Genomic DNA, 27,190 nt, shown 5'->3' with positions numbered 1-27,190 from the left:
AAGTGTGTGGGGGGGTGTTTGTTTTTTTTACATTACCATCTTCATTACCAAGTTGAAAGGAAAGGGGAAATGGGATGTTCATGAAATTTGCAGGTGATGTAACACTGGGAGGAAATGTAAATACCAGTGAGGACAGGGAAATAATTTAAAAGGATGTAAAAAGTTTAGAAAGATGGACAAGGCACCATAAAACTAGACATAATCTGGACAAATACAAAGTATTATATCTGGGGAAAGAAATCCAAAACACATGCACAGGGAGAAACCTGGTAAATAGGCTGAGAGAGACTAAGGCTTTGTCTACACTACGCACCTTTTAGCCACACAGCTGTGCCACTACAGTCATGGCGCTAAAGGGCGCGCAGTGTAGCTGCTGTTTGTTGGCAGGAGAGAGCTCTCCCACCGACAAAAAACTTCCACCCCCAACAAGCGACAGCAGCTTTGTCGGCACAAAGCGCTGTTCACACCGGCGCTTTTCATCGGTAAAACTTTTGTCATGCGGGGGGTAGTTTTGGGTTTTTTTTAACACCCCTGAACAAAGTTCCAGTGTCGACAAAGCCTTAAGGGATGAATAGACAAGAAATTAGCTGTGAGCTTGCAATGCGAAGTGCCAGAAAATAAAAAGCCAATAAGATTTAGAGCTGCCTATGTAGAGGTATAAAACCATTGAGCATATAGTCCCTCTTTATTTGGTTTCTGATACTCCTACTCAGCTTCCATACCAGGAAGATAACAAGCTGGTTACAATTCAGATATGAACCAAAAATGTAAAGGCAGAGCAATTATGACACCTCCAGAACAAACAGCAGAAAGCAATCAAGAAAAGAGCAATTATTTAACCACACTATCCAGACAATTAATATTTACTTCTATTGTGGCAGCACCTAGAAGTTCCAATCTGAGGGACCCATTGTTATAGGTGCTTTAGATGCATTCAGTAAGATAGCCCACAAAAATAGCATCATAATAAATTTGAAACTATCTATGGACTTCACTATGCTGTCCACTGTAACTATATGGGAGCAGCAGAGACTGATCTCAGATCTTCTTACTCCCAAACTATTTGTCTTGAACAACAGAAGAGTGTTCTTCAGTGGTTAGCAGTACAGGACCTATCACATACAAAGTAACAATTCTGATTCCGTTCAGAAGAGGGCAGTGGTCTATCTGTGTGTCTCTCTCTCACTCTCATACACACACAAGCCAGTTCCATACAGTAGCAAGTTTTGTGTGTGTCTCCTTACCCTCCACCCCTACTTCTCCCATTTCTTTATTCCCAATTTCTCTTTCCTTCCATCTCTGAATCATTCTCTCCATCTCTACACCATTTTCTCTCCCCCTCTGTCTTCATTTTTGTTTTGTTTCTCTCTGGGTCTCTCTCTGAAAAGCAGCCTCTCCCTTTCATTCTGACCCCTCTCATAGTCACCCCCTATTCTGCTGCCCAAAGGGGCAGCTTTAGAGTTCATGGTTTCAATAGCCCCGAGGGCCGGCGGTCGGCGGTGCCGGGGTCCGGGCTGGGGGGTGCTGAGCGGGCCGGGGGTGCGCGGCCGGGGGCCCGGGGGCCGGCAGTGCTGGGCGGGCCGGGGGTGCTCGGCCGGGGGCTGGGCCCGGGGCCGGCACCCCAGGGCCCGAGCCCCGACCCAGGCTGGAGACGCCGGGGGGGCCAGACTGGGCCGCGCCTCCTCCCCCCACACCCCCCTTACCTGCTTCAGGCTTCCCGCGAATCAAATGTTCGCGGGAAGCAGGGGAGGGGGCGGAGACTTTGGGGAAGGGGCGGAGTTGGGGCGGGGGGGCGTGGGCAGGGCTGGGGGCGGGGCCGGGGTCCCGTGGAGTGTACTCCTTTTGGAGGCTCAAAATATGGTAACCCTACTGAACCTCCACTTCTGGCCTTCAAATAACTCCCCAACCTCTCCAAACTCATAATCAGAAGCAAGATCCCCACAGACTAGGACACCAACTCAAAGCAGCACCAACCCTGCCAGAACAACAGATGCAAAACCTGCAGACATATCTCCACTGCTATAGTGATCAATTTCCCTTACAACACACCTTTCATGATCCAGGGGTCCTACACATGCCTATCACAACATGTTATACCTCATCCAGTGCACTAAATGCCCCAATAACAACTATGTGGGTGAAACCAGACAATCACTATGCTCTCGAATGAACTCACACAGGAAAATGATAAAAGACAAAAACACCCTATCACCTGTGGGTGACACTTTTCACAAAGCGATCACTCTGTGTCTGACCTATCAGTTCTCATCCTCAAAGGAAACCTGTACGACACTTCAAAAGATGAGCCCGGGATCTTAAATTCATTACTTCGCTAGACTCTAAAAAATCATGGACTGAATAGAGACACTGGATTTATGGCTTATTACAACAATCTGTAACCCACTAACCCCCTCTTTTGTCCTATGACTGCAAAGGTGTTAACAGGCCACTCTATTTTGAATGGCTCCTTAGATTAGAATATATGCTAACTACTTATGCTAAACAAACCGTTCCACAAGCTTTGGAGCGCTGTGTGGCTCCAAAGCTTGTCCCTCTCACCAACAGAAGTTGGTTTAGTAAAAGAGAATATCTCACCCACCTTGTCTCTCCTACAAAACACAAACTCAAACCTTTAGCCCCTGCCTGCATTTTCAATCAGCAAACTCTGACAAGGCCTCACCATGTGGCCCATCACTTTGGGCAGTAACCAGGAGCGCCGCTAGCTTTTCTGCCGCCGTAGGCAGCGGAAAGTCCCACCCCGAAATACCGCCGCGGTCACTGCCCCCCAAATTGTAGTGCCCTAGGCGACCACCTAGGTTGCCTAATGGGTTGCGCCGGCCCTGGCAGTAACCATTGTTTCCAGCTCTTAAGTAACATAAAAGGTATTTTACTGCTCCTCCCACTAAGCCTGAAAGAATGGTGCTTAGCATACCCATCAGCTTTAACCAGGTCTTTGATAGTCTCTGGATCAAAGATTGCCATCAAGTGTATTACTAGCACCTTTGGCTTTCTGCATAACAATATTAATAACTGGAGTTAGACCTGAATTAGGACTCCATACCCAACATCCCCTGATCTGATCCTGAAGGATGGACCTCAGCTCCAGCTCAGTTTCCTCCAATAGATTTACCTCCACCCACCCCAAAAACTACAGGCCCCGCCTGAGTCTTTGAATAAGGGGCTACGCAGGGGTTCTCAAACTGGGGGTCACAAGGTTATTACATGGGGGTTCACGAGCTGTCAGCCTCCATCCCAAACCCCACTTTGCCTCCAACATTTATAATAGTGTTAAATATATAAAAAAGTGTTTTTAATTTATAAGGGGGGGTCGCACTCAGTGGCTTGCTATGTGAAAGGGGTCACCAGTACAAAAGTTTGAGAACCACTGGACTACAGGCTTCGATCTTGAGCCAAGGCTCTTACCCTCCAGACAGTCAAGATCAGTCAGGCAGGGCCACCAATCTTCAGGGTATTATTCTGTGTATTTGGGTAGTCCTCACTGCACCAGAAAGTAGCATAAGGCTACCTGTTGCAACCACCACTGGCTGATGCAGTATAGAGCTACGGTTGTTTGCTAGGATCCTAAATGGTCCTAAAAGGCCATGTAGGCCCAGGGGTTTAAGGTTTCAGGTTGCATTCCTCCCACTTGAAGACCCATGGACTTAGAAAGAGGGGTGGGGGTTCCCCTGTCTGGCAACCCCTTCTATACATTCACTGTGGAGAGTAGCCAGCTGTCAGCTTCAAAGTGTTGGCAGAGTAGAAGTCAAGGGCAACATTTCCTTCCATCCTTTTTTCTAACAAGGGCTTCAAATAAGGGGACTGTGCTTTATTTTAAAGTCATCTAATTCCTACAAATGAGACCTGTTTATCTTTAAAAGGGAAACTAAGGGTTTGTTTGTTTGTTAACCACCAAGGCCCAAATTCAGGTAGGTCACTACAGAATCTGCTTAATGTGTCTGAGTGCTTATCTACACAGGGAAATTTACCAGCATAATTATACCACTATAGTTATATCAGTAAATGCATACTGTGAATATTATTATTTGAGTATTATCAACCTGTAGAGATCAAAACTCATGAGTCAGTGTTTCCCCTTCCAAATCATGAGATTAGCTGAAAATCCTATTGGTGGGTGGGTAGGAGGTAATTCAAATAGTGTTTTTTAGTCTGTCTTTTGACTTTAACTCTTCTGCCAATGTGTGTGAGATAATTTCAGGTTGAAAAATCAAACCTTTAATGCATACAAAAATACACACCTACCTCTACCTCCTCTTATGGAGATTCCATTTACCTTCTTCTTCTCACCTCTAATACAGGGGAATCGCCATCTATTTTCTTTTACTTGCTTGACCTAACAGCAATGCTTCTCTGCCTCCGGACTTCTCTGTCTGTGACCCAGTGGCAGCTGTTCGCTGACTTCTTCCCTCCGCCCGGGAGTTTCTCCTCCATCAGGGTCCCAGCAGAACCACTCTCCATCCCAACTCCTCCCTGCTGCTACTCCAGGCCTTCTCTCTCTGATCTAGGCCCTTACCTGAAGGCAGGTCAGGTCTGTGTCCTTAGCCCCAAAGCTCTTCTACAGAGCTCTGCCCATGCGCTCAGCCCTGAAAATCATGGGTCCACAGGAGCTTCTGATGTCATTGTGACAACTCCTCCTGCAGGCACCAACATCCCGTCTCACACAATTAGTTTGTGAGAACTGGCAATACTACAACCCTGCCTTCCCCTGGCTGTTTGGAAGGTACTCCCCTTGCTCACCACTATCTCTATGCTGAGGCAGCTGCCATCAACCCATGCATCTCCCACCCTATCTGTATCCTCTGCAACTCCTTACTCTTCTCATCCACCTTTCACAGTGCCACTGCTGCTCCTCCCAGTCCCTGTGTCCATCTAGCCCCCTGAACCACAGACTAACAGCCCTTTTGCCTGGTTTAAATCTCTTTGAGAAGAGTGGGAAGTGGCAGACACCTTTATTAAGGGCACCCCCACTTCCACATGCAGATAGCATGTAAGGAAATGACAGCCATCATCCTGGCTTCACCCCCATTGACTGTAAAAGGAGATGGTGGCCATTTTGAGTAAGGGAAAAATTGTGTGTTGGCACCTTTCATCATGAGACAGGTAAAACCACATCCCACAATTGCTAGTCACAATATAATCATGGCCATTGGCAATAATGTTATTCCCTGATGTCGCTGCCTGCACAGTGTACTCATCAATGAATACACAGCCCCTCTGTCTGGCAACAGACACTGTCACACTCTAAGATAACTAGCCAGATTTCCCCAAAACACACTGCTGCAAATGTAACTGGAAAGCACAGCAATTGGGAATGATGGTTGGACACTTTGAAGAAGGCAGCTCTGTGGACACTTCTGCCAGAAGCTGGAAGTGGAGGACAGGGGATGGATCACTTGGTGATTGCCTGTTCTGTTCATTCCCTCTGAAACACCTAGCATTGGCTGGATACTGGGCTAGACGGACCATTCGTCTGACCCAGTATGGACATTCTTTAAGTATTTAAGTATTTCTTCACACAACGCACAGTCAATCTGTGGAACTCCTTGCCAGAGGATGTTGTGAAGGCCAAGACCATAACTAGGTTCAAAAAAAGAACTAGATAAATTCATGAAGGATAGGTCCATCAATGGCTATTAGGCAGGATGGGCAGAAAAGGTGTGTCTAGCCTCTGTTTGCCAGAAGCTGGGAATGAGCGACAGGGGGATGGATCACTTGATGATTGCCTGTTCTCTTCATTCCCTCTGGGGCACCTGGCACTGGCCACTGTTGGAAGACAGGATACTGGCCTAGATGGACCTTTGGTCTGACCGAGTAGGGCCATTCTTATGTTATGTCCCAAACCATGCGGGCCAACAATCCCATCATTTTCCTCCTGCAGAAACAGCCAGTTACTTTCCTGTTAAGCAATCTGCTCAGTATAGGCCAGCAGCTGTAATTCCCCTATTAGGTACTCCTACAATTGCCACATTATCTTGCATATTATTGCTGTATAGTGGACATCGCCTGTTCCCTCTCATCAGAGTTGAGAATTCTGAGATCTTAGCATCAATGTCCAGTCTATGCTCGGAATTAGCTTCAATTTCAGCCACCACAGTGCCAACCCCTAGTGCGCAGAAGGTACCAATTCTGGGGGTTGTCTCTGCTAGTTTTTTCCTTGAGTTAATTTAGGACAAATATCTGCTTGCTGGGGCAACTATTTGGAGAGTGCTCCGATTAACCTTTACAAAAGGGCTCAAGTCAGTTACTCACCCAACACCTGAGCACCGCCATACCCCTAGGGGTTTGCACCAATGCAGCTACAATAGAGGCTGAAATCAGAGCTAATTCCCCATTGAAAAGTACAATTGCTGCCCACTCCGCCCACTTTGCTTGACCCGGGGCAATGGACAAACCCATCGGGAAGGACAATGGTCTAGGAAAAGCCACACAGCAGAAAACAAAGGAGGGAGGGAGCTGCGGGCACCTCTGCTGCCAGGCTGGGCTGGCCCCCGTGTGAACGCCACGCAAGTCACTCCCGCGGGACGCGGGGGCTGCTCGCCCCGGGCGTGAGAGGCGTTCGGGGCAAGCGGCGGGGCTGGCTGGGGGCTGAACCGGCCGGGCGCCCAGGGCCCCGGAACTGCTGTCACAGACTGGGCCCCTCCTTGGCCGACGCGAAGGGGAAGCTCAGGGCCTGACAGCGGCGGAGGGGCTCGAGCAAAGGGGTGGGGACGCGGGCGCGGCAGGGCTCGGGGCGGGCTCTGGATAGCGGGGTGGTGGCGGGAAGGGGGCTGTCCCGCTAGGACCATCCAGCAGGCCACAGCGGGGCGGGGGGGGGCTTGTTGTTTCATAACAATCCCGCCGGGCCCAGCCGCAGGTAATCGCCATGGAAACCCGGCCCACCCCGCCCCGGGATAGCTGCTGCTGCGGCTGAGAGACCCTGAAACACTGGAGCGGCGGCCCCGCCCAGGGGGCCCCCGCCAGGTACCGCGGGCCGCGCTCTCGGCCCCAGAGGGGGGAGGGCGCTTCCCGCTGCCATTCGGGCCCGGTAGAGAGACGGAAACAGACAGGGCCGAGGGGGGGGGACCGATCCCCTCCCGGTGCCAGGGCCCTCGCTGCGACAGGGACTGGCCTGCCAGCCCCCTTCCCACAGCTCCCTTTCCCCATTGGCCACCACCGCCTTCCTGCAGCTCTGGCCCTGGTTAGTAGGAGCACCCTCTGCCCCAGCTGCCTGCATCAGCGCCCCCTAGAAGTAAGCTGGCGAGGGACGCTGCCAACCAGAGGGCACGGGCCTGTTCCCCCACCAGCCCTTCATCCCCACAAGGGGGAAATCGGTTAAGACCTAAGTCTCCTTAAGTGAGTGATTTCCCCCCCTTACTCCCACAGAGCGGTCAAGACTCACTGCCATGGCCGAGGAACCTGCCACTATTTGTTTCAATGAAGAGGATTTTTACTGTCCCGTGTGCCAGGAGGTGTTCAAAACGCCTGTGAGGACAGTAACCTGCCAACACGTGTAGGTATCTGTTGCCCCTGACCTTCCCCTCTATGAGTGCTTGTCCTCTAGCCTCCTGAGAAGCTGTTATTCCTTTTGTCCCCCCCCCCCCCCCCCAGCAGCTTTCCAACACTTGGCCTGGGAGCAGCGTCTAGTGCAGTATGATACATACAGTAAAACTTTACAGACCTTTTTAAAGCTTTTTCATTCCACTGTGCTGATAATAAACCTCTATCCAATGCTGAATTTAGATTGTGTATGAGGTGTTTCAGAGCTTTTATCATCCTTATTTCATTTGTAATGAAAGAACAATCAGGTGAAAAATATTTTTTTTACATCCCTTGCCTGTATTACTAATGTTATGTTACATATTTAGAAGTGAAAGAATTTTACAAATCTTATTAAATGTGTACCTTTAATTTCTTATCCACTGGCTATTCTCTCAGATTGGAAAATGGAAAGAGTGTAATCACTTTCATTTTCTAGCTGTCATTCACAATGCTGCAAAAAGTGTATGTTACTTCTGAGAAATGTTTAATTACAAACTAAAAATTTGCCAAAAGCACCCCAAAAGTGTTTCTTTTAAAATCAACACAGACCCTTAAAAGAATGCTGATTATATATGGAAGGTAAGGGGGACTGCACAAACCAACAAATTGGAATTTATGGGGGCAGTTGCGTGAGTGAAGGGCTGCAGTATTGGGCTATATTACAATTGGTCTAGAAATAAACATGAACATCTGATAATTTCCGCAATGTCACATGTTCAATATCTCATTAATGATCATTCAAGTTACACAACTCAAGTGTACTGGAATTAGAAAGTACAATCTCTGTATAAAATGAATTGCCAAACATCCCATAACTTGAGATCAGTGGTATGTTTCTATAATAACTTTACCTGTTTTGATCTGTATTGTTTTTATGAAGACTTATAGATACAGACTTCAGCCAGTGATCCTTATCCTGCAGAACTTATTGCTGGTTCAAGGCCTGACTCTACTATTTTTATAATAAATAATAATATATCTACTCAACTATCCTTGGTGCTAAAGCAGAAAATATTGACCTATCCAACTTTTTTTTCCCCCTAATTTGTATTTGTGTTAACTTTGAATTAGCTTCTGCAGGAAATGTTTCCTGACAGCAATCAGAGAAAGTGGAACGCATTGTCCTCTATGCCGTGGAACTGTGACTAAAAAAGAAAGATCATGTCCCAAAAGGGCTCTAGATGTTGAAAACAACATGAAGAAGCTTTCTGGGTGTTGTAGATGCTGTGAAAAACAGGTGGAGTAAACATAAGAGTTACTTATTACAAGTGAATAAACTTTCCTTCCTGGGGACCTGATCCTTCATGCTGCTATGTGTCATTAATGCCCAGTAGTTAAAGACTTGCAGCATTGAGCACCAAGTGAGGCAGGAGTGCATACACATGCATCTGAAGTAGAAGTTGGTCCTTAGCTATGAAACAAAGTTTGAAATCAGAGCAAAGTGGCTGCTGAAATAAAGTTGCTTTTCAAGAAAGATTTATTATTATTATTATTTTTTTTTTTTTGTAAAGTGCAAAACTGATAGTGCTCCATAAGTTAGAATAACTGAGAAGAATGAATGAAAACTCTAAAACAGGCCAAGAGAACACGAATAACTATGACAATGAGAAATGGGGAACAACTAGAAAATAAACTAAAGAGCTCATAATGTGCTATATTTTTTTAAAGTGCTCAAATTTGCAGCAGAAGAGCACAAAATTAAAAAATGCAAACAGCCATACAAATGTCAGTAAACACTACCATATTATTTAATCTCTCTGCTTTCCCTTTGGTAAAGAGATCACTAATGTTCAGAACACTATGGGTGGAATCCTGGCCCCCTTGAGGTCAATAGGAGTCTTGCTTAAATGGAGGCAGGATTTCATCCAATAGATTTTGTTTATGAAGCATTTGAATCCAAAAAGTCTTAATACTACCCTTCCTCACTCTTGGATCTCAGAGGATTGTGTGAGATCCTCCATGAGTACTGAGTTTGGTGCTTTGTTACTCATGATCTCTGTTTAAAATGAAATAAGGTGAGGGAATCATTTAAACGTTCAGGTTTATAAACTATAAAACCAAATGCCATTTACACTCAGTTGCAAACTGGTAGACTGGAAATAACAAAGTGGCTTACATGTGTCATTGAGCATACTAGCTGTGAAAGATAATGTGTTCTTAGAACCTTTGGACATGTTTCTATCTGTAGCTGTCCTGCTTTCACTTCTTTCTGTGAAGCTCTTCATTGTGCTCAAGGGAGCCAGTACTCTAGCTTGACAATAGGAATCCCTGAAAATGTTAGTTTGAGGTGTAACTGACTGCATAAATGGCAAAAGGGCTAGGATCACAAAGTAATACATTATTGCTGAAGGGGAAGGGTGTATTTAAAACAAATGAATACCCCAGAGTGCCTTTTCCTTTTGTATCAAGAGTTGAATATAATGCCTAATACACTATTAAGTGTTCAGTGCATAGATGGAGTGGATACAGAATGTAGTTGTTAAAGTTGCATTAGAAGAGGAATTAGAATTTAATATATTGTTATACAGGGGTGTTCTGTTTTCCTTTCTTACATGCATTGTTTTATCAGAAGTACCGTCATTCTTTTCCCAGATGTTCTAGTTACACTGTAAAATCTAAATGGTTTGAAATTTCATTTACAGGTTAGGTTTTCTCGCATGAGACACCATTATAAAACATGTAAGAAGTATCAGGATGAATATGGTGTTCCTTCTATTGTTCCAAACTTTCAGATTTCCCAAGATTCAACAGGGAACAGGTAATTAATGTATTTCATGTATGACTCAGATAGTTTTTCTAGGGCACATTTTCTTTTTGTAAACAGTGTTGTCTAAGTTCTTGTGCTTCAAAAATGAATATTTCTCCAGAAACACCCTTTCGATCCTGTTCTTTATTCTTCAATCTGTGGCATTTAGAAAAGTGCTGTACAGCATGTTTTGGAATGACTTCCAGAAGCCTTCCCTAAAGGTTGTATAGTGTGAGAGTACCTCCGACTGTGGGTTTTTGTTTTTGTTTTTTTGTTTGTTTGTTTTTTGCCTTAACAGCAATTGAGTAAGTTGCTTTATAGGAGGTCTGATTGCTCTTAGGTTTAGAGAAGTTTTATTTTTCCCTTATTACTATTTAAATGGATAGATGGTCGCTTAGCCTCCTCTTGTTTCAAAATGTTGCTGTCTTCTGTTTAGGATTTTGTCTTCAGATTTGACTCATCTTGAGTTAATCTTCTTGAAAGTGAATAATAGCCCTTTGGCATCTTTACATGTTGGTTTATAAATTATATAACCAGATGCCATTTATCCTCTCTCAGTTGCAAGCCATAAGGCTAAAGAACCTGTTTTGTCAGTACCGGAGTAAAAACAAAGCCAGGCATTCAAAATTCACATTTAGTTTAATAGATACTTACACATACTGCGTACTTTCGTTTATCACCATCTATTTTCAGTAGTTCGACCAGTTGGGGAAAAAAATCCATTTGAGTTTCGAATGAATCTATGGTAAAGAACAAGGAATATGTGGAAGTGGGCTCAAATGTGGGCATTTTCCATAACTATCATGCCATGCTGCTCTGAAGTGGTTGAGTTGGAAAAATATTCTGGAAGTTGTCATGTTACTGCACACCAAATTACACACTCAGAATTCCCATGTCTAACACTATAAGACATACATAGTCGAGCAATTTGGCTTGGCTTAGTTAAAGATACATGGTCAAAACCTGCATTTAAAGAAAGTAGCATTCTTGCAAATAACACACTGTATGAAGTACCTAGTGTGCACAAACTGCAGAAACTCATTTCTACAGTTTCAAATTATGGAGGATTAATGCCTTTAACTACTGTTGTAAAGTATCATCCTGAGCAAACAGCTGTCTAATTCCTTTTAGAAAACAGCCCCTGTCTTCTGTTTACACAGTCCATACTGCCATTGGAACTATTTGTCCCCTTCCCGTTCCCCTCCCTGCCCCAAAAAATCAGTCTTGCTGTTGAATGGATAAGCATATGCTAAACACTATTTTCATACTAAATTACTTTACATTCTATTAAAGTTCATCACGCTAACCAAGTGAAAAATAACATCTTGATGGAAAAGAAAAGTTCTGAGCAGGGGTGATATTTAATTATTTGTCATGTTATATATGCTTACCATATGTTCTACCTATATGATCAGTTTACAATTAATGGGACTCCATGGATTTTTTTTTTTAAATAGAAAAAAAACTATATTTTTGGTATCTAGGTATTCAAACACAAATTAAACTTGTATACTTTATCTAACATTTTATATAAAGTAATAGGAGTGATACATCTACATTTGATAACGGAGAGATGGCTAATCTTCAGACACTTCAGGGAGATGCAAGGTAGGCTTCTTCAATTCAATATTGTAAAAGTGATTAAGTTGTCCATATTTAGTGCTAGATATATTTCCAGTAGGGAGAAGACAATTCAAACTTCTTACGAGAGTCTGACAAACTTCTTTTAAATTTATTTTTTTAATCCTTGGATTCATGTACGTGCAAGTTTATCAATTAGAATCTGGTGTTCTTGTTGCTTCTTCTTACTTGAAGAATCTCCAAGATGCATTGTATGGCCGCAATAAAAAAGACAAAAGAATTGTCTAAACTCCCTAACGTAATAGAATACATATTGACACACAAATATACAGTTTTTCTTGAAATTTACAATTTAGCAAAGTGTCATCAGAATTCCTTTATTTTGACTACTAACAAAAAAGGCTATGACAATGTCAGCAGATGTTCTGTTATCTCCCTCTGATATCTCTTAAATTCTGTTTTAATAGATCCATATAATACTGTATAACTTCCATTTTCAGTGCACATCCCACATTCAAATGCCCCCTGTGTCAGGAAACCAACTTTACCCGGCAACACCTACTGGATCATTGTAACAATAGACACCTTTATCAGATAGTTCCTGTAGTAAGTATATATATTTTCAATGTAAGCATCTTAAACTCCCCTTATTTTAGTTATTTAGAGTAATAGTTTATTTCTCTGGGCTCTTACAGTTCCAAACAAGCATTATGCTCTAAGAAAAGAATTGCATTGATGACACTGTAGTTAAGTTGAAGAAGGGGTTTTCATTCAAAAACATTTCCCTATTAACTATAACTTTTCTTACTTCACTTCAGTCATAAGGCATTTGTTTTTTCTTTGTCATATTAGTTTCAGTTACTGTGTTGAGTTGAAATGTAAACTGTTTTGTTTTTTGAGCTTGATGCTTTTATTTTCTGGTCGCTTAACTAGAACTGCTGTTACTTATAGAAACATTGTCAATTTAAAAATCTTATTTGTCTTGTAACTTACTATTATTACATATGAAACCTAACATTTCTAAAACCAAAAGCTAAAGACGGAAAGATATTTTTATTTTACTCTGTGTAGTCAGTTTCACTGTTTCCTCTGTATAGTTTCCTCTTGCACCCTAGTTGTGTGTAAGACCAACACAAACATCAATGGAGCAGAAGGGAGAATATTTTTTTTAAAATACAGGAAATTTTTATTTAAAAAGCAAATTGGCAGGAGGACTTACAGACAGATGTAGTAACAAATTCCTTTTAACCTCTTTTAAAAAACTTCAAGTTGACAGTCTCAAATGTTAGACATATTATTCTGGAAAACTGTAAATTGTGTAACATTCAAAATGTTGTTTATGTAAAACTCTAGTACATTCACTTTTGAGGTGGATAAGTATCAGATTAAGATTTTACATAGACTACACAATATAATGATGTCTTCTTATTGGCTAATACTTTTTTTTTTTTAATTTTTCAAATTTAGATTTGTCCAATTTGTGTGTCTCTTCCATGGGCAGATCCCAGTCAGGTTACTAGAAATCTTGTTAGCCATCTAAATCTAAGACACCAGTTTGACTATGGAGAATTTGTGGTAAGCATTTTTCCATTTTTCTTGCTCTTCAAAGAAATGGGAAACTTTTTTTTCTCTGAAGGAAAGTACTAAATTAGCCTCTGTGGCAGCAGAGCCCACAGAAGATTTGCAACTTTTACATGTTTAGCTGCTGTGGAACCTGCTACTTAGAGGTAGTTCTGCCACTTCTAAACTGTTGTCTACACTATAAACAGTAACTGCCATTGACAGTGGGTATTGGCAACAGATGCTGCTAAATCATGCTGAACACCCATCTAGTGTAGACAAAGTTGTTGCATAAAGCTAATTTCAGCCTTGCACAGCTGCCCAAGACTACCCCTATTCCCAAGGAAAGTGTGACAGACTCCAGACTGCCACCTTTATGGTGTCTGTTGCTTTGCCAACCAAAAGGGAACAACCAGAGGCCTTGGAAATACGGATTTAGGGTGCACCTTTGATGTTCTAGAGGTATATTGGCTGACTGAAAACCCTCTCATAAGAATTACATGGTAGAGAATCCCTCTCCCTAGCTAACTAGCCCACAATAAAATCAAGGAGAGGAGATTGATTGGGTTCATTCGGCTGAAGAGTTCTACTCCTCTGCTTTCATCTCTCTTTGGTATCTGTGTAAGATATAGTACTGAGTGTTTAGCCAACCTTCTTGATCAGGGTGGATTTGATTTAAATCAAATGGATTTAAATGAGGAAGTCAGGAAGACTCAATTTAATCATGGATTTCTACATAAAAGTGCATTCTTGTTGGTTGTTATAACCTTAGTACATATTCTTCACCACTCAGAAATAGATGAGACCCAAACTGGGTCTCTTTTACGGTCTGCTGCTGTTATAGGTTTTCCCTTCTAGTGAGAGAATGGTATGGTAGATCTCAAATCAATGAAGGCTACACTCAGAAAGACCCCAAGAATCCTGGAATACGCTGCTCAAATAGTTTCACTTTTGTTTCTATGTCTGTCCCTCCCTTCTCACATTTATCTCCAGACTTCTTCTCCTTATCCAGATCTATTCCGCCCCCAACAAACTTCTATTCATTGAACTTTTTGAAACTTTGCACTTTTAGAGAGACATACGGGATTGACTCTGTGTACACAAATTTACAGAGGGACAATAGGGTTGAGGTCTTGTTATTTCTCACCTCTATATATTATTTATTTATTTTAAAACATTTTTGCTGTTAAGCAACATGTTATCTCTGGAGACACAGTCCACAGTTTGAGAACTGCAAAAATAAGCATCTCTGATGGTTGCTTCTAGACTGAGCACTGAGTCCCATTGGGAAGATAGAAAGATTAACCTAAATAATCTATACAGAAGCCCCTGGAACCCCATAAGATTGGGTCCCTAATCCATGAACTATTGGAACTCATTTACAAAACTTTTCTTAAACATTACATGAATATACTGTCTGATACTATAGAATTAGAATTTATAATCCCTATTCCATGATGAGATATCTTTGAGCTATAATGTATCTTAATTAAAACTATGTTTACATAGGTTTTTTCCTCAAAAAGCATTTTATCAAAAAAATCCAATTTAAATAAAAAAAAAAAAACAGATTTTTTTTGTTTTGTTTAAATTCATTGATTTTTATCCACCCTGTTCTTGATGCATATATTGTAACACAAGAGATTCTCTATCTAGGTGCCATTTATAATACTATATGTGGGCAACAAATAATACAAAGAACCAGATGGAGTTGAATAGTTTGATAAGCGTGTACAGCATTTCTCAGTTTTTGATCAAATGTCTTATTGTGTTTAGAATCTTCAGCTTGATGAAGAAACCCAGTACCAAAATGCTGTTGAAGAATCTTGTCACGTGACTATTTAAAGTGTAGGTCCTCTGCATCTTACTGCACTCTGAGGGAAAAGCTACATGAATCCAATCAGTAATCTGAAATGTATATTAATAAAAAGGGAATTCAGTATCTGTTTTTTTAGGTTAAATAACTTTTCCAAGAACAAGAGTTTTTAAAATGCTTTTTGATTAGACAAAAATGGAGTGAATTTTACTACTAGATTTTTTTTTAATTCTACATAATTGATCGTACAGCTATTGGAAAGGTGTTAAGTCATTTTACTGAGTAGAGTTCTTTTACTTTAAGTAGGGACCTTGGTGGAGCTATTCACTGGTGTCTTTTGATTTCTGTGTACATTTTCATGGTTTTGTTGATCTTGCAGTTATATTTTTGTTAATGCCAAATTCGGGGCGGAGGGTGGGAATCAGATGCAAAGATGCTGTATTGCACTTTGCTTTTTATAGTCAGGGTTTCATTTGCAAAATTATATCCTCGGGAGAATATTTGTGTGTAACTTTTGTTTAAAGCTGAAGTGATATTTTTACTACCATAATTTCTAATAATAAAAGTGAGAATGGCCAATTTGGAAAGTTGAAATAGTTGTTTTCAATAGTGCAGCATTTTAAAGCAGATTGGTTTCACTTACATCACTAAGAAGGAGTGCTATATCATGGCCTCAGGGAAATTATTTCTATTTTGTTATTTCTCTGGTGTATCACTAAAATAGGACATTTTGCTTCCTGGGCGGAGAGGCTATGAGCTCTTCCCACACACCCTGCAAACTGGTGGGGAGAGGAAGTGCTTTGTGTCACTTGACAGTGTGCCTTGTGAATGATTTAAAGATAACACGCAAAGGAAAAAAAGTGTGTCTTTTTGATAAAAAGGCCAGAGTGTTTTGCCTTTATACATTATTTTTCTTGTTAGTTACATCAGAAATCCAGGTTGTGTCTACCATGAAAAACAGGGAAGACATTAAACTTGAAAACTGGTAGGATTAGGACATAACTGGTATCAAGGCATTGATATATGTTTTGTCAGTCATTGTTTAAAATTTTAACATGTGTTGTAAACCTGAATAAGCAGTTGAGAGGAAAAAAAATCTTGCTAAGAAGATTCACTACCTCCATATCTTACGCTAAGGGCTGCAAAAGTTCCTATTCTAGTTCTCCCTTCCTGCAAGATGACGTCCAACAAAAACAGGGAAGGCAAGACTTGATATTCCCACAATTTTAAAAACACAAACTTTTATTTTTAAGTTTGGACCTTTATAAATAAGAACCAAAAAGCCCTATTTTGTTCCCTTGCATGTCCCTTAAGAAATGGCTTTATCAGGTGTATGGAGAATTCCCAAGCCTGGGAGAAATAGGATGTTTCCAAATACTGTAGTCAATTGGGACACAATGTTTTCCCCCTAACACATATTCCTAACTGTCATTATTGTACATTGGTGTTGTGTACATAAAAAAGAGAATATCCAGTAATTTTGCTGTGCAGTTAGTGATCTGAGTAATGGTATTGTCTAAGCACAAGCAACAGTACAAATGGCATTCAGGTGCCTAACTCATTTGTGCCTTTGGAAAACCTCCCCTTAAAAGGTATGTGATGCTATTTCCAAACGAAGTAATCTGGAGAATGCAATGCATTTTCCTTAAGTGCTTCATATTCCAGATCTATCCAGACTGGAATGTATGTAAAGAACAGAACCTACAGTGTAAGGTTTTCAAAGTTGAAACCTAATTCTGTGGTCCATTCATGGAGGGGGAGGGAGGGAGAGGGCAGTATATAGAGCTATAATGCGGATATATAATAATTATTTGAAATGTTTATTCTCTATTTGAAAGTGTAAACAGATAGTATACTATCTCTCCTGCTGGCTTAAATTGCCAAAAATGTAGAGGAATAGGCTATTTCACAGATCCCCTAAAGTTCTAGCCTGTTTACAATATCTTAAAATGTGAGGGAGGGGGGTTAAATTTCAAGGTATTCCGCTGCTAAAAAGTTTGTGATTTTTAAAAAAAATAAAAGTTCAGAACATGCTAACTCTTCTACTGTGAACACTTCTGATAGAATTTTTTTATTTTTCAAAGTTCAGTTATGAATACATTTGTTCTCAGAGTCAACAAAATACTAATATAGTGGAGATGGCAATAAATGCCTAGAGCCAATACAGATTATTTTGAATCATTCTGAGATCAACACCTGATTGACTCTGAACAAGCCATTTCAGCTACCTGAACATGTCTTGAGAACTCTAGTTTAAATTACTTATGTTTTAAAACACTAACTCAGAGACACAAATCCTTCTACTGTTACAGCAATAATTAATAGTTCACATTTGATGTGATTGTTGAAATAAAATTTTAGTAGAGTTTAAATGTTTTGAGACTTGAATTCATATTTTAAAAATAACATCCTTTTGCAGTATGTTACAAGGAATTTAATCTTTGAACAGTAATTTTCATTTATTGCATTCTATTTTGTGTATTTAAATGCAGTATACAAATCCTTAATGCCTGGGATGTTTTCCCTATTTTGCATATGGTAAACTGTATATTGGCAAATCTTCCTTGTTTAAGTTTTTATATTTTTATTATGGTGAGACATCCTCCAACTACATTTTTTAGATAACTGATGAATGACAAGAAAATAAGCAGTTTGGTCAGATAGTATACTGCCGTTGTCATTCTCTTTTCCACTCTGCATCTCAAATGTACCCATGAGGAGGCTGTATATTGGTAATGGGTAATGATTGCAGTAAAGTGTGCAAATTTTATTGGAAGTGTGCGGTTGAGAAACCCTTTTATTAACACATTCTAAATGTATGGATGTTGAAGACAGGTGTCTGATGCTTGAATTGTACCTTCTTGGTTTTCTATTAAAACACTTTATTTTCTCTGTGTCTTCACTCTCTAACAAGGAGGATCTTGTCATAAGACAAGGAATCAGAACCAGTTCCCTTGACTCTACTTCATCCTTTGAGATTCTAATTCAGGAACTCTATACCTACTTCTGGTGGCATCACAATTTAAATGATGATAAATATTTAAGCATGCACATTACTAATAACCTGTCCTGTGAGCTAATTGGTTTGACTGTATGATCCATTCTGAGCTGGTCACTATCGATATAGTGATAGAGGCCTTACGTTCTTCATTCAACTTTGGGGTTAGAAGCACAAGACTGGTTTGGGCAGTGCAAAGAGGTACATGCTTCCAAGTCTATTTGCAGATTCAACTACAGCTGTCCCCTGGGTCATCACCGGGAAAAGCAGAATGTATTAAAGGGAGGGGTAGGAGTTGCCTTGCAGCCATTGACGAAGATGGCAAATCTGGTTGCTGAAGAGATATCTTAAGGGCTTGTTTACAGATGGAGTTGTTCCATATTAATTTTTCCTGATTAACTCTACTTATGGACACTTATTCCAGAATAAGAGTGTCCACATATGGAGTTGATCAGGAGTAACTGTGTGTGTAGACAAGCCATATATCTGCTTAAACAAGGCAACATTTTGTAAGAGACGATATGTGAAGAATTTATGGTTGATTGCATTGCTGGACTATGCCCTTCTCACCCAGGTCACTCTCACCAATATCTTTGAGTTGGAAAAGACTTGTGTTCCTCCTCCTCATGTTGTACATCACTTCTCCTAAGTACACATGCCCAATGAAACTCAGTACAGAACTTCCCTTTTGCCACCAAACACTGAAACATGCTTAATTCTCACTGAAGACCATGGGACTTAAACATATGCATCAGTGTTTTGTTGAACCGAGCCAGAAATGAATAATTAACTCCAGTCTTTTTACTATATTTTAACTAGTAGAAGTCCTAACAACCAAAATTAATTTATGGACAGTCCCAGGATACCTCTAAATAACTTGTCTGTTTTGCCAAAGATTTGTTTACGCAACAATTATTGTTTTTTTTTTGTTCTGTTAATCATAGAACATACAAAATAAATGTAGTTAAACTTTTCTAGAATTAAATAGCATTGATAGAGAATAATTCCTTTATTATTACATAGCTAAACTGTCCTTTCCTGTGCCACTGGTACTATCAGATTGCTAAATACACTCTCTCCTGGAATGCTTTACCAGTGGTCAGGAGGATATGGAGGAGTATTGCAGCCATAGTGCAATTTTATGGACCAGCTGGAGTTTACCTTCGGGATGTTTTTTAGGTTCTACATATGCCAGATTTGTATAACAGGTATGCACAGCTACATCCATATCTAGTGAAAGCCCCTACACCTTTTCACAGAATCTTACAACTGGAAAAGACCTTTCACACTAGTCTATCCTTCAAATGCATTCTTGATATTTGTGTCAGTCCTCATGAATACCCTGATGATGTATGTTCATTTGAAAAACATATATACACGACAACCCCCAGCATCCCCTTTGTTGTGAGACTGCTTGCGAAGACAGGCCTTAAATATTGTTAAAATGTGCAGCTGCCTACTACAAGTGTGTGATTAACATTGAAATCATGGATATTAGGATTTCTTTATCTTCTGAAGTTCATTCGAGAAAGCAGGGCTGTACCCTTTCTTGAGCTACTTCAAAAATACATTGTTATAGTGGGAAAGGCCAACCCTCACCTTTTACTTTTCAAAATTAAAGCCTTAAGCAATTTAGAGCATTTACCATCACCGGTTCTCCTTTGGAGGGCCACTCCCATATTTTTGTGGACACATTCCCCAGTAAGGACTAGTAAAAAAAGTTTAATCTGGATAAATATTAATTTTTCTCTTTCCTGCTAGACTGGGGGGGGGGGGTCAAACTCATTTTCGGGAGCGGGCCTAATTCTATTTTTAATTATTGTCAAGAATATAAATTTTGGATACCATACTCCCCTCAATCCATGGCACATCATCTTTATAGCAGTAGGGATATATTACAGACCACCTGACCAAGATGGTGATAGTGACTGTGAAATGTTCAGGGAGATTAGAGGGACTATTAAAATAAAAAAAACTTAATGGGGGATTTCAACTATCCCCATATTGACTGGGTACATATCACCTCAGGAAGGGATGCAGAGATAAAGTTTCTTGACATCTTAAATGACTGCTTCTTGGAGCAGCTAGTCCTGGAACCCACAAGAGGAGAGGCAATTCCTAGTCCTAGGAGCACAGGATCAGGTCCAAGAGGTGAATATAGTTGGACTGCTTGGTAATAGTGACCATAATATAATTAAATTTAACATCCCTGTGGCAGGGAAAACACCCCAGTGGCCCAACAGTAGCATTTAATTTCAGAAAGGGGAACGACACAAAAATGAGGTTAGTTAAACAGAAATTAAAAGGTACAGCACAAAAAGTGAAATCCCTGCCAGTTGCATGGAAACTTTTTAAAGACACCATAAGAGAGGCTCAACTTAAATGTATACCCCAAATTAAAAAATATAGAGAACCAAAAAAGCCACCATGGCTAAGCAAAGTAAAAGAAGCAGTGAGAGGCAAAAAGGCATCCTTTAAAAAGTGGAAGTTATCCTAATGAGGAAACTAGAAAGGAGCATAAACTCTGGCAAATGAAGTGTAAAAATATAATTAGGAAGGCCAAAAAAGAATTTGAATAACAGCTAGCCAAAGACTCAAAAAGTAATAGCTAATTTTTTTTTAGTACATCAGAAGCAGGAAGCCTGCTAAACAACCAGCGGGGCCACTGGGCGATCAAGATGCTAAAGGAATGATGATAAGGCCACTGTGGAGAAACTAAAGGAATTCCTCGCATCGGTCTTCACAGTTGAGGATGTGAGGGAGATTCCCAAACTTGAGCCATTCTTTTTACGTGACAAATCTGAGGAACTGTCCCAGATGGAGGTGTCATTAGAGGAGGTTTTGGAACAAATTTATAAACTAAACAGTAATAAGTCACCAGGACCAGATGGTATTCACGCAAGAGTTCTGAAGGAACTCAAATGTGAAATTGCAGGAGTACTAACTGTCATCTGTAACCTATCATTTAAATCAGCTTCTGTACCAAATGACTGGAGGATAGCTAATGTGATGCCAATTTTTAAAAAGGGCTCCAGAGGTGACCCTGGCAATTACAGCCGGTAAGCCTGACTTCAGTACCAGGCAAACTGTTTGAAACTATAGTAAAGAACAAAATTGTCAGACACATAGATTAACATAATTTATTGGGAAATAGTCAACATGGTTTTTGCAAAGGGAAATCATGCCTCATCAATCTACTAGAATTTTTTGAAGGGGGTCAACAAGCATGTGGACAAGGAGGAGCCAGTGGATATAGTGTATTTAGATTTTAAGAAAGCCTTTGACAAGGTCCCTCAGCAAAGGCTCTTAAGCAAAGTAAACTGTCATGGGATAAGAAGGAAGGTTCTCTCATGGATTGGTAACTGGTTAAAAGATACTAAACAAAGGGTAGGAATAAATGGTCAGTTTTCAGAATGGAGAGAGGTAAATAGTGGTGTCCCCCAGAGGTCTGTACTGGGACCAGTCCTATTCAACATATTCCTAAATTATATAGAAAAAGGGGTAAACAGTGAAGTGGCAAAATTTGCAGATGATACAAAACTATTCAAGATAGTTGGGTCCCCGGCAGACTGCGAAGAGCTACAAAAGGATCTCACAAAACTGGGTGACTGGGCAACAAAATTGCAGATGAAATTAAATGTGGATAAATGCAAAGTAATGCACATTGGAAAGCATAATCCCAACTATACATATAAAATGATGGGGTCTAAATTAGCTGTTATCACTCAAGAAAGAGATCTTGGAGTCATTGTGAATAGTTCTCTGAAAATATCCACTCAATGTGCAGCGGCAGTCAAAAAAGCAAACAGACTGTTAGACATCATTAAGAAAGGGTTAGATAATAAGACAGAAAATATCATATTGCTGCTATATAATCCATGGTATGCCCACATCGTGAATACAGCATACAGATGTGGTCGCCCCATCTCAAAAAAGATATATTGGACTTGGAAAAGGTTCAGAAAAGGGCAACAAAAATTATTAGAGGTATGGAACGGCTGCCGTATGAGGTGAGATTAATAAGACTGGGACTTTTCATCTTGGAAAAGAGATGACTAAGGGGGGATATTATAGAGGTCTATAAAATCATGACTGGTGTGGAGAAAGTAAATAAGGAAGTGTTATTTACTCCTCATAACACAAGAACTAGGGACCACCAAATTAAATTAATAGGCAGCAGGTTTAAAACAAACAAAAGTAAGTATTTTTTCACACAGTGCACAGTCAACTTGTGGAACTCCTTGCCAGAGGATGTGAAGGCCAAGACTATAACAGGGTTCAAAAAAGAACTAGATAAATTCATGGAGGATGGGTCCATCAGTGGCTATTAGCCAGAATAGGCAGGGATGGTGTCCCTAGCCTCTATTTGCCAGAAGCTGAGAATGGACAACAGGGGATGGATCACTTGCTGATTACCTGTTCTGTTCATTCCCTCTGGGGCACCTGGCATTGGACACTGTCAGAAGACAGGATACTGGGCTAGCTGGACCTTTGGTCTGACCCAGTATGGCCGTTCTTATGTTCCATGAATATCAATGGGAGGTTTGCACAAAGATCAAGAATGGAATATTGCCTTTATGTATCTATTAATCTTTGGTTATTTGTTAGTCACATTCAACATCACTAAATGGGAAAAGCGTACTCCCCATTAGGATCCTTATTTCTGCCCTTTGTTTCCTATCTTCCGTTTCTCATGCTTGTTTTCGTGTGTCTTCCTTTTTCCCCCCTCCACATTTCCTTTCCCACAGCAAATCCCCATTCCCCACATCCATAGACTTCACTCTCACCCACTTCCCTACTGCTAAAGTGATCAGCAGTTAAATAGCTAAATTTACATTAAAAATGTCATCACTAGCCTTAAGAGTCAACACCAGTACTATAGTGTTGTGGACAGACGACTTTACACCCCTCAGTTCTTGCTTGAGACTGATTGCAGATTCATGAAGTGAGCACTGCATCAGTAACACTTGGTTTACATTAGCAAAGTTTTCTTTGCAATTATAGCTAGAACTTTTTTTAAATGAAAGCTTAATTTCAGCAGAATTTGAATGTGCCATACAGGCTACAGAAATACATCAAGGAAGGCCAGAAGTCTGACACTAGGCTTTTTATTTCTATAGGTGTCGATAAAAAATGTAAATTAGCAAGAAGGTTAATTAGATGGGTCTTTTCAACACGAACTTTGATTCTGTTCTGGCAGTAGCAGCATCTAAGGGGGTAACTGCATTTTTTTTTGTTTAACTCTAGAAAATCTTTTGTAAAGTCAGTTTATCCAGCCCTTTTTTCCCCCCTGAAAAAACTTTCCTAGTCTATCATTAAACCACAACAAGGCACTAATTATTTTTAATTGTCTAAATCCAAAAACAAAGTGCATGGAAAGGTTTCACCTTTAAATTAAATGTTTTTATATTTGTTCCATTTAGGGATGATAATTCATTGAGCAGTTATCCTATTCCTGGGTGGTACATCTCTTTTGAAATATTTCACCTCTAAAAATGAATCTGCAGTAATAGACTTGTTGTAACTGTTCCAAGTCTACATTAATTGGGTTACTGATTTGCTATTAGTTAAAGGCTGACACGTCCAGAATTTCTCTATTTACTTTATTACGTTTGGCAAAGAGATTAATAGCTCTGTGTTAACTAAAGGCTCCAACATGGAAGAGGCAGAGTGCTCAACTCCCATTAATTGGAACAGAAAATAAAGAAATTAAAAAACCATGTCAGGCCAAATGTAAACATTAAGGGGGGGGAGGGGGAAAGAGGTACAAATCCAACTATCCCCCACCCTTTGGAGGTCACCTTTAAAATTAAAATGATGATGTACAAATAAGAACCACAAGGGAGCATGTGAGGATAATTACATTATACAGTAGTGAAGAGAAGTGGGCATAGCTGAATTTTGTTGAATATAGATTTCTTTCCTTATAAACTGCAAACACCTCAGCCACACATAGCTTATTTGTTAAGGAGAAATCCTCTGGACAGCTCACAGCCTGAGTACATAGGTGGTGCAGGGAGAAAATCTGAAATCAGAAGGAGAATCCTTCCCTTGAGGAGCCCAAAGCTATAGCACCTGCTCACATTGGCACTGTCTTGAAGCAGGGCTGGCTGTGCACTGCCTGGTGATAGTGCCAAGTGACTGATCTAGCCGCCAGGGATTTCTGGGGCACAAGCCTTTTTCCCTTTTCTGAAGCCATGTCTCCTACTCTGACAGCTGGGACAGGAGTGGCAGAACAGCTTTTATGCTGGATCTGTATCTTTGGGAGATGCCCTTTATTGGAATAACCTTGGTGGCCAGCATCCACTTTGTGCCAGCAGAGGAGCCTAAAGAAGCTGTACTACACCACAGTGCAAAATCTGCCCAACAGAGGAACTTTACTTCAAAAAAAATACTAGTGTAGAAGTATGTCAGACATGGGCCGAATTCCAGTTGAAAAAAAATCATTTGAAATAATTATCAAAACATATGAAAAAGCATTTTTTACAGTCATTCCTAAAGGTAACATGTATGTATGTGTGATTGAAAGAGAGAGAGAATTTGGGGGTGGGGGAGAGAGGATGATGGGAGATGAAATGCCGCAAGCCCAAGCTCATGCTCTGTGCCCATTTAACTATGGCTGAGCAGTGGGAGAAAACAGAAGGCTGATTGCATTAGTTCTTGATAACCCTGAATCATAACATGGTACCACGTTTGCTCTAAGCACACCTTCCAAATCACAACCTGCAGGTGAGTTAGGCAGAGGAATGCTTATCTTCCCCCAATTCATGGATTGTGCTGCGGCTTAGGTATGAGAGAGGCATCAGGATGCCTAGAGGCCGGCAGTGGTGTGCTTGCTTAGGCTAGGTCTACACTACCCGCCTGAATCGGCGGGTAGAAATCGACCTCTCGGGGATCGATTTATCGCGTCCCGTTGGGACGCGACAATCGATCCCCGAATCGACGTTCTTACTCTACCAGCGGAGGTGGGAGTAAACGCTGTCGACAGAAAGCCGCAGAAGTCGATTTTGCCGCCGTCCTCACAGCGGGGTAAGTCGGCTGCGATACGTCGAATTCAGCTACGCTATTCACGTGGCTGAATTTGCGTATCTTAAATCGACTCCCCCCTGTAGTGTAGATGTACCCTTAGAGGCAGAAAAGTAGAAGCCTAGGGAACTTTTACCCTGAAAAACTTAGGCACTGAGTGACTTTAGGTGCCAAAAGGGGTAGGTGGCAGTCAAGCGGAGGTTTTGTGGCTCACAGTGGTGCTTAAAATCTTTGAAGATCTGGGCCTAAGTGACTAAGTTTTTCTGGAAGCCGGTGGTAAAGCAGAACATGAACCCTGGCCTCGCACATTTCAAGCTGGCATCCTAATCCCTTGGCCCCACTCAGCAGTCAATGCACAATCATCCATCACCCTTGTCCTTTAAGCAACATTCCCCTCACAAAACTACCCGTGCATCTGTCCTTATATCCAGAATAGCTACAAACAAAAAAAGATAGGTCAAAAACAAGGCAAAGCTGGCTCTTTCATTTTCAGTCATTTCACAGCTCTCAGTAGTTAGCTCAAGTTACATTTGGGGATTAAATTTCTGTAGTTTATGGTGACAGTATTTGCAAACAAGGCAAGCAACATTTTGCCATTTTCTCCTGCTTATTTGTTCCCTTCCCACATTTATCCTGTATGCCCCTGTTACTGTCTCTTTCCCCAGCTGTAGAGGATTATCCCTCACCCAAAAGTCCAGCCCTGTTCTTGTTCTTTATCTCCCCAAATAGCTTCAAGTCCTTCAAATATTTTTTGTGCCTCTGCTTATATTTCCATCTTTGTCCTTTTAGGTTTTCTGTTTTTCCTTCCTCCCCCTCACTTTGTCCACGCTTCCCCACTCATTTTTATGTCTTGTATTGTGGATATAGACATTTTTATGTCTTGTATAGCAGCTGATTCAGAAAATCTTCCAAGATGGTGTAGGTATATGATGGAGCAGGAACCCTGACAGAGTCAACGTCACCTGCTGTAGGGAAATCATCAGTCTGTTGAAAGGATAATAGCCTCGAAATTATTAATAATTGTTCGTGCTACCATATCACCTAGAGGTCCAGGCCCCAGAGTGTTTGGCACTGTACAAACATACATCAAAATGATGGTCCCTACCGAGGAGAGCTTACGTTGCTCTCCCAACATGGCTCCCCCTCTGCAACTGTGGGGATGTGAATATGCAGAGTGAGATTGAAGGGTTACTAGAATAGGCCTATATCACCCTCCACTTTCTGCTGGGTTTTACCCCTCTCTCCTTGTCTTAGTAAGGGGAGGAGAGCATTTGGGCTTATGAAAAAGAAAAAAAAAAAAGAGGCATCTAATTGGCTGCCAAAGGATCAGAGTTTGCAGCATCTCTCATAGCTGCTCAGGACTCATTAAGCAGTTTTGCCTCATTCAAGTTGTCACTCCTATCCAAGAGAACAAATTGCAAGGAGAAGAACTAAGATAAAAGCCCTAAGCTTTTAGTTAATGTAATTATTTTTTCAAATGTACAAGTACTACAGACTGGGAAAACTGAAGACGTTCATGGCCTAGACAGACCCCAACAAGAATCTCCTCCTCAAGCCAATGACTCTGAACCCTATTTATGGACACCACCTGCAGATTAGTGGGGTGATAGTGTATTTTCCATTGTGTTGAGTTGTACTATTACATTCCTCTGAGTTCCTGGCATGAGCAAAGAAAGGGTCCAGGCTACTTTTGGCTGTCTTATGCAGCGCTGATTGAGGAAGAAAGTGACAATATCCCAGACTGTCTGTCAGATTGAATGAGAGACAAGGTGGGTGAGGTAATATCTTAGGGTATGTCTTCACTACCCGCCGGATCGGCGGGTAGCAATCGAACTATGGGGGATCAATTTATCGCATCTCGTCTAGATGCGATAAATCGATCCCCGAATGCGCTCCCCGTCGACTCCGGAACTCCACCAGGGCAAGA

At 41.1% G+C, this 27,190-nt stretch overlaps 1 protein-coding gene across 5 annotated transcripts; it reads left to right on the top strand.

The window, feature by feature from the left end:
- Window positions 1–6,550: 6,550 nt before the first annotated feature.
- RNF138 (ring finger protein 138) lies at window positions 6,551–18,129 on the top strand. 5 transcript variants are annotated; one of them, XM_054019560.1, is made up of 8 exons: window positions 6,551–6,563; window positions 7,381–7,507; window positions 8,608–8,773; window positions 10,179–10,294; window positions 11,819–11,890; window positions 12,364–12,469; window positions 13,331–13,438; window positions 15,200–18,129. In XM_054019560.1, the coding sequence occupies exons 2-8, from the start codon at window positions 7,401–7,403 to the stop codon at window positions 15,266–15,268; spliced, it is 744 nt and encodes a 247-aa protein (XP_053875535.1). In that variant the 5' UTR covers window positions 6,551–6,563; window positions 7,381–7,400; the 3' UTR covers window positions 15,269–18,129. The 5 variants fall into 5 exon arrangements, with proteins under 5 accessions (XP_053875535.1, XP_053875532.1, XP_053875536.1 ...); XM_054019557.1 differs by lacking the exon at window positions 6,551–6,563 and adding an exon at window positions 6,571–6,719; XM_054019561.1 differs by lacking the exon at window positions 6,551–6,563 and adding an exon at window positions 6,783–6,871.
- The last annotated feature ends 9,061 nt before the right edge of the window (window positions 18,130–27,190 follow it).

The sequence above is a fragment of the Malaclemys terrapin genome, chromosome 2, assembly GCF_027887155.1.
Source record: "Malaclemys terrapin pileata isolate rMalTer1 chromosome 2, rMalTer1.hap1, whole genome shotgun sequence".
Taxonomy (NCBI): domain Eukaryota; kingdom Metazoa; phylum Chordata; order Testudines; family Emydidae; genus Malaclemys; species Malaclemys terrapin.
The sequence above is the reverse complement of the archived record's forward strand: the minus strand, read 5'-3'. Positions and strand labels throughout refer to the sequence as shown.

What these genes read in the sequence shown, in the direction of transcription:
- RNF138 (XM_054019560.1), top strand. Translation starts at nt 7,401, where the DNA reads ATGGCCGAGGAACCTGCCACTATTTGTTTCAATGAAGAGGATTTTTAC. An exon ending in ACAGTAACCTGCCAACACGT is followed by an intron (nt 7,508 to 8,607) that starts GTAGGTATCTGT and finishes ACTTTGAATTAG; the next exon opens with CTTCTGCAGGAAATGTTTCC. An exon ending in CAAGATTCAACAGGGAACAG is followed by an intron (nt 10,295 to 11,818) that starts GTAATTAATGTA and finishes TTTTATATAAAG; the next exon opens with TAATAGGAGTGATACATCTA.